Below are 7,784 nucleotides of genomic sequence, written 5' to 3'. Positions count from 1 at the left end.
TAGGTTTCTAGCAAGAACGTTTCTTACCTACGTAAAACCACAACGTGATATGCCAATTTCTATTTACCCTTCATAAGGACCCTTTTCATCGAATCCGTTCCGACTAAAGTGGGAGAGACAGACACCCGCTAGCCACCTTATGCAACTAGTGCATGTCAGTCGGTGGAACCTGTCTCACGTAAGCGTACGTGTAAGGTCGGTCCGGGCCGCTTCATCCCACAATGCCGCCGAAACAAGATAAGACTAGTAGTGGCAAGAAAATTGACAACATCTACGCCCACAACAAGTTTGTGTTCTACTCGTGCATAGAAACTACGCATAGGCCTGGCTCATGATGCCACTGTTGGGGATCGTAGCAGAAATTTAAAATTTTCTACGCATCACCAAGATCAATCTATGGAGTCATCTAGCAACGAGAGAGAGGAGTGCATCTACATACCCTTGTAGATCGCGAGCGGAAGCGTTCAAGTGAACGGGGTTGATGGAGTCGTACTCGTCGTGATCCAAATCACCGATGACCGAGCGCCGAACGGACGGCACCTCCGCGTTCAACACACGTACGGAGCAGCGACGTCTCCTCCTTCTTGATCCAGCAAGGGGGAAGGAGAGGTTGATGGAGATCCAGCAGCACGACGGCGTGGTGGTGGAAGTAGCGGGATTCCGGCAGGGCCTCGGCGAGCGGTGCGGGAGGAGGGAGATGTGTCACGGGAGGGAGAGGGAGGCGCCAGGGGCTGTGGTGCGGCTGCCCTCCCTCCCCCTCCTATATATAGGGCCTCCTGGGGGGCGCCGGCCCTGGGAGATCTGATCTCCAAGGGGGGCGGCGGCCAAGGGGTGGCTTCCCCCCCAAGCCAAGTGGGGGCGCCCCCACCCCTAGGGTTTCCAACCCTAGGCGCAGGGGAGGCCCAAGGGGGGCGCACCAGCCCACCAGGGGCTGGTTCCCCTCCCACTTCAGCCCATGGGGCCCTCCGGGATAGGTGGCCCCACCCGGTGGACCCCCGGGACCCTTCCGGTGGTCCCGGTACAATACCGGTAACCCCCGAAACTTTCCCGGTGGCCGAAACTGGACTTCCTATATATAATTCTTCACCTCCGGACCATTCCGGAACTCCTCGTGACGTCCGGGATCTCATCCGGGACTCCGAACAACTTTCGGGTTACCGCATACTAATATCTCTACAACCCTAGCGTCACCGAACCTTAAGTGTGTAGACCCTACGGGTTCGGGAGACATGCAGACATGACCGAGACGACTCTCCGGTCAATAACCAACAGCGGGATCTGGATACCCATGTTGGCTCCCACATGTTCCACGATGATCTCATCGGATGAACCACGATGTCGAGGATTCAATCAATCCCGTATACAATTCCCTTTGTCAATCGGTACGTTACTTGCCCGAGATTCGATCGTCGGTATCCCAATACCTTGTTCAATCTCGTTACCGGCAAGTCACTTTACTCGTACCGTAATGCATGATCCCGTGACCAAACAGTTGGTCACATTGAGCTCATTATGATGATGCATTACCGAGTGGGCCCAGAGATACCTCTCCGTCATACGGAGTGACAAATCCCAGTCTCGATCCGTGTCAACCCAACAGACACTTTCAGAGATACCTGTAGTGTACCTTTATAGTCACCCAGTTACGTTGTGACGTTTGGTACACCCAAAGCACTCTTACGACATCCGGGAGTTACACGATCTCATGGTCTAAGGAAATGATACTTGACATTGGAAAAGCTCTAGCAAACGAACTACACGATCTTTGTGCTATGCTTAGGATTGGGTCTTGTCCATCACATCATTCTCCTAATGATGTGATCCCGTTATCAATGACATCCAATGTCCATAGTCAGGAAACCATGACGATCTGTTGATCAACGAGCTAGTCAAGTAGAGGCTTACTAGGGACACGTTGTGGTCTATGTATTCACACATGTATTACGATTTCCGGATAACACAATTATAGCATGAACAATAGACAATTATCATGAACAAGGAAATATAATAATAACCATTTTATTATTGCCTCTAGGGCATATTTCCAACAGTTCTTGCCTGTATTGCAAGGTGTGAGATTGAGCACGGCTCAATGCCCGACCACGGCAGAAGATAGAGAAAAGATGAGTGTCATCCCCTATGCCTCGGCCATAGGGTCTATTATGTATGCCATGCTGTGTACCAGACCTGATGTAAACCTTGCCGTAAGTTTGGTAGGAAGGTACCAAAGTAATCCAGGCATGAAACACTGGACAGCGGTTAAGAACATCCTGAAGTACCTGAAAAGGACTAAGGATATGTTTCTCGTTTATGGAGGTGACGAAGAGCTCGTCGTAAAGGGTTACGTCGATTCTAGCTTCGACACAGATCTGGATGACTCTAAGTCACAAACCGGATACGTGTATATTTTGAATGGTGGGGCAGTCAGCTGGTGCAGTTGCAAGCAAAGCGTCGTGGCGGGATCTACATGTGAAGCGGAGTACATGGCAGCCTCGGAGGCAGCACATGAAGCAATCTAGATGAATGAGTTCATTGCCGACCTAGGAGTTATTCCCAATGCATCGGGGCCGATGACTCTCTTCTGTGACAACACTGGAGCTATTGCCCTTGCCAAGGAGCCCAGGTTTCACAAGAAGACCAGACACATCAAGCGTCGCTTCAACTCCATTCGTGAAAATGTTCAAAATGGAGACATAGATATTTGTAAAGTGCATACGGATTTGAATGTCGCAGATCCGTTGACTAAACCTCTTCCACGGGCGAAACATGATCAACACCAGAACTCTATGGGTGTGCGATTCATCACAATGTAACTAGATTATTGACTCTAGTGCAAGTGGGAGACTGTTGGAAATATGCCCTAGAGGCAATAATAAAATGGTTATTATTATATTTCCTTGTTCATGATAATTGTCTATTGTTCATGCTATAATTGTGTTATCCGGAAATCGTAATACATGTGTGAACACATAGACCATAACATGTCCCTAGTGAGCCTCTACTTGACTAGCTCGTTGATCAATAGATGGTTACGTTTTCCTGACCATGGACATTAAATGTCATTGATAACGGGATCACATCATTAGGAGAATGATGTGATGGACAAGACCCAATCCTAAGCATAGCACTAGATCGTGTAGTTCGTTTGCTAAAGCTTTTCTAAGGTCAAGTATCATTTTCTTAGACCATGAGATCGTGTAACTCCCGGATACCGTAGGAATGCTTTGGATGTACCAAATGTCACAACGTAACTGGGTGGCTATAAAGGTGCACTACAGGTATCTCCGAAAGTGTCTGTTGGGTTGGCAAGGATCAAGACTGGGACTTGTCACTCCGTATGACGGAGTGGTATCTTTGGGCCCACTCGGTAATGCATCATCATAATGAGCTCGATGTGACTAAGTAGTTAGTCACGGGATCATGCATTACGGAACGAGTAAAGTGACTTGCCGAAAACGAGATTGAACGAGGTATTGGGATACCGATGATCGAATCTCGGGCAAGTAACGTACCGATTGACAAAGGGAATTGTATACGGGATTGCTTGAATCCTCGACATCGTGGTTCATCCGATGAGATCATCGTGGAACGTGTGGGAGCCAACATGGGTATCCAGATCCCGCTGTTGGTTATTGGCTAGAGAGGTGTCTCGGTCATGTCTGCATGATTCCCGAACCCGTAGGGACTACACACTTAAGGTTCGATGACGCTAGGGTTATAAGGAAGGTTTGTATGTGATTACCGAATGTTGTTCGGAGTCCCGAATGAGATCCCGGACGTCACGAGGAGTTCCGGATTGGTCCGGAGGTGAAGATTTATATATGGGAAGTCATCATACGGTCACCGAAAATATTCGGGGGTATACCGGTATTGTACCGGGACCACCGGAGGGGTTCCGGGGGTCCACCGGGAGGGTCCACCTGCCCCGAAGGGCCTTATGGGCTGTAGGTGGAAGGGAACCAGCCCCTAAGTGGGCTGGGCACCATCCCCCTAGGGCCCATGCGCCTAGGGTTGGGGGGAACCCTAAAGGGGGGCGCCCCCCTTGCTTGGGGGGGGGGGGGCAAGCCCCCTCCCCCTTGGCCGCCCCCCCCCCCCTCTAGATCTCATCTAGAGGGGCCGCCCCCCTTCCCCCTTCTTCCTATAAATAGAGGGGTGGGTGGAGGGCTGCAGCACCACATCCAAGGCGCAGCCCCTCCCCTCCCCAACACCTCTCCTCCTCCGCGTGAGCTTGGCGAAGCCCTGTCGGAGAACTGCCACTCCATCACCACCACGCCGTCATGCTGCTGTTGGAGCCCTCTTCCTCAACCTATCCCTCCTCCTTGCTGGATCAAGGTGCGGGAGACGTCACCGGGCTGCACGTGTGTTGAACGCGGAGGTGCCGTTGTTCGGCGCTAGGATCGGAATCTACCGCGATCTGAATCGCTACGAGTACGACTCCCTCATCCGCGTTCTTGCAACGCTTCCGACTCGCGATCTTCAAAGGTAACACTCCCCTCTCGTTGCTAGTAAACTCTATAGATTGATCTTGGTGATGCGTAGAAAATTTTAATTTCTGCAACGATCCCAACAGGAAGGCCGGACACAACATGGGCCTCAGCGGCGCATCTCTGCCGCAATCGAAGTGAAAGCAGGACTAATATGAACTATCGGAGCAGCAGTAAAGATTCTTTCACTTTTATTGTGAAACAACCTTCAGTACCAGATAATGTATGCGAGTGACATTCCTCAAAACATGCGAGTCACCGAACAGCTGCATGCGCAGACGCACTGCACTGAAACGATAAGAAGCTGCCATGGCTGCTTCAGAACCATGTCCTGAATATATAGTAAGTGAGTATACACGACAGTAGCATGCATATTGATAGGGCATGTGCCCCTGTGCCAACTATATAAAGTACTTGCTAGACACTTAGTGAAAGTATTACTTATTAAACAGAGAGAGCATAGGTAAAGCCTCCAGACCAACAGCATGAGACTTGGGTAATAATTAACTGTAGCAAGCTCACGGCACTAACGCGGCCGCCAACACACTCAGACCAAATGGAAGCCTTCGAAGAGGGCAGTGCCGCGGCGAGAGCCGTGGCCGGGCCGGCGGGGCGGATCACTCTCCGGCACCATAGTAGAACATGCTTGGGTACAGCCAGAGTGGCAGAGCTAACTGCACGGGGTGCTGTTCGCCGTACCAGCGTATAGCCCAAGGGTCGGAGTAGCGGTCCCTGTGAGCGCGAGAAAGCGGCGGATTCCAATGGTCACAGTCAACGGGCGGCGTGTCCAACACAGGATCCGGCTCCTCATGCAGTCCGTGGAAAGTACAAGGCTGAGAGCCATAGCCGGCACAGTACGAGGTGTTGCTCCTCCCTCCCCATTTTTCCGGGCTCATGCACGAAAGTGGCATGCCGTTTGGTTCTGCCCCCAGAAAGAGTGCCCAATCATCCAGCTTCTCCATGGGCAGCATTGTCGCGGGCTCGGTTGACACGTCGAGGCGGTAGAGCTCCCGAGGGAAGGGAATAAAAACGATAGAGCTCTTTTATGGTACCCAGCGACAAATATGGGCCGTCCATTGACAAAATCTACCGCCTCGACGTGTCGACCGAGCTCGCGACAATGCTGCCCATGGAGAAGCTGGATGATTGGGCACTCTTTCTGGGGGCAGAACCAAACGGCATGCCACTTTCATGCATGAGCCCGGAAAAATGGGGAGGGAGGAGCAACACCTCGTACTGTGCCGGCTATGGCTCTCAGTCTTGTACTTTCCACGGACTGCTCCAATTGACAAAATCACGAGCAGTATAGCTGGCACTGCTTTGTTCCCGTCCTCGAGTATACTATTCTAAGGGTACTTTGGGACGTAAAAGTTCAGCTCGCATGAGTGTCGAGTGTCGACATGGCCCAACACACCCTTTTCCTCCTGCCGCGAGGAGCTCGAGGAGGCCCCTGACACCGCTGCTCTCCTAGGAGCCCGTCGCCCTGGCGCTCACCGGCGACTGCTCTCTCATCGTCTTCGTCTCCACGAAAGTCCCTGCCGACGCCCTGCACCATCCGCCGCTTAACCTCTGGCAGCGCACCGCCTCACCCCAGCTTGGCCACGTCGCCGAATTCAGCGACGCCGTCTCGCTCTCCGGGGACTGGACCGCCGCCTCCTCCCTCAGCGAGGACAGCTGGGCCGAAAAGGTTTAGGACCTCTGAACCGACGTCTCCGCCTTCCGGATATCCGATGGCTCCAGGTGCACACTGCTTGTCCACGACGGCAGCTGGTAGTGCCGGGCAGATGAGACCACGGCGATGGGAGGGCTATGACTACGACAGGGAGAAGGGGGCGAACAGATGAATCTGCGGCCAGTGTTGCCTAGAAAATGAAATCTCTAGCTAATTTTTAAACTTCAATGTCTACCCTATCCTCAGAAAATCGATGGTCAGATTTTAATATACTGCTCCCTCTTCGGTCAGCAGTACAGGGTACCGTAAAAACGGTCAACGGGATAAGCATGTCACCGCAAACCACCAGCGCTGTCATATCACGATGTTCCTGACTCCAGTCATCCTTGTCGGTTGTTATCTCCTGCAGACCAAGCTGAGGGGCCACCTGCACAGAGTGGAACCACCCATTGCCATCCGAGAGAATGAGCTGACCATTGAATTCCACAATCTGGTCCGTATACATATAAGGAAGCTGGGCTTGGGACCAAGAGTCGCTTCCAACACGCCAATCAAATAAGTAGGACTTGTGGTAGGTGCTGGTACTGACAATGAGATGTGAGTTGGGTGATGTGACAGGGGCTGTTAGAATGCCATTACAGCGGTATATCGAACACTTGGCACTGGGTGGGAGACATGGAGCTGAAACCTCCATTCCAGTGAAGACATCGACGATGCGACAATATCCTTCGCGGTAGTAGATGATATTACCATAGGAAGAGCCGATACATTTCATATTCTCCAGGGTTTCTTGAGGAATCTGGCAGTGAAGGGCGGCGTTCGGGTTGGCTGGATCAATAACCTTACATTTGAGTAGCTCACGGCAACCATCAGTAGAAGGAAGAAGAGGATCTTGTTCATGACGGACACGGGGCTGGATGAGGAGAGGTGGGAATTTTGTGCGGAATGTAGATTTCGATGGGTATGAAGAGGAGGCAGTACGCCAAGAGGGGCATGTTGCGGCGAAGCCAAGAATGTCTTGAAAGGAGCCCAACCGAGCAACGATGAGATGAAGCAACTCATCTGGGAGGTCAGCCCAACCTTGGATCCCGGAACAAGCAGGGGGTCCAGCGAGAGAGACAGTGGGCCGCCTGCTGGGGTTTTGCATGGTGCTCTGCTGATGGCAAACTCTGCAAGCAGTAGAAAAACAGTAAGCTGCTTAATAAATAAGAGGCATAAGTAGCATGTTAATTACAATATACTCCCTCCGTTTCTAAATATTTGTCTTTTTAGAGATTTCAAATGGACTATCACATACGTATGTATATAGACATATTTTAGAGTGTAGATTCACTCATTTTGCCCCGTATGTAGTCACTTGTTGAAATTTCTAGAAAAACAAATATTTAGGAACGGAGGGAGTACTAGATAAGAAAAATGATGTTTTGTAGGTTTGATAAAGAGTATATGCCTATCTATCTATCTATCAATCAAACAAACTTGTTATCGCACCAGAAATAATAAGAAGAGTGGATGGACAAATATACGATATCCATGTGTGCTTATGAATCAAAGGAACTCTAAAAGCGACAGTTTTGATATGGTTAAATTTCAGTGGTCGTCCTCTCGTATTCGGAATAAGCTAATAG

General features: G+C 50.9%; 1 protein-coding gene across 1 annotated transcript; it reads right to left on the bottom strand.

Moving 5' to 3' along the window:
- Positions 1–5,101: 5,101 nt before the first annotated feature.
- On the bottom strand, positions 5,102–7,303 carry LOC123142736 (uncharacterized). The gene is made up of 2 exons (XM_044561507.1): positions 6,461–7,303; positions 5,102–5,491 (listed from the first exon to the last, which is right to left on the bottom strand). The coding sequence occupies exons 1-2, from the start codon at positions 7,301–7,303 to the stop codon at positions 5,102–5,104; spliced, it is 1,233 nt and encodes a 410-aa protein (XP_044417442.1).
- Between the last annotated feature and the right edge of the window lie 481 nt (positions 7,304–7,784).

This window comes from Triticum aestivum, chromosome 6D (genome assembly GCF_018294505.1).
Source record: "Triticum aestivum cultivar Chinese Spring chromosome 6D, IWGSC CS RefSeq v2.1, whole genome shotgun sequence".
Lineage (NCBI taxonomy): Eukaryota > Viridiplantae > Streptophyta > Magnoliopsida > Poales > Poaceae > Triticum > Triticum aestivum.
The sequence above is the reverse complement of the archived record's forward strand: the minus strand, read 5'-3'. Positions and strand labels throughout refer to the sequence as shown.

Coding starts and splice junctions, on each gene's coding strand:
- LOC123142736 (XM_044561507.1), bottom strand. CDS start 7,303: ATGCAAAACCCCAGCAGGCGGCCCACTGTCTCTCTCGCTGGACCCCCT. Junction 5,492..6,460: donor TCCCGTTGACCGTTTTTACG/GTACCCTGTACT, acceptor TTCCCTCGGGAG/CTCTACCGCCTCGACGTGTC.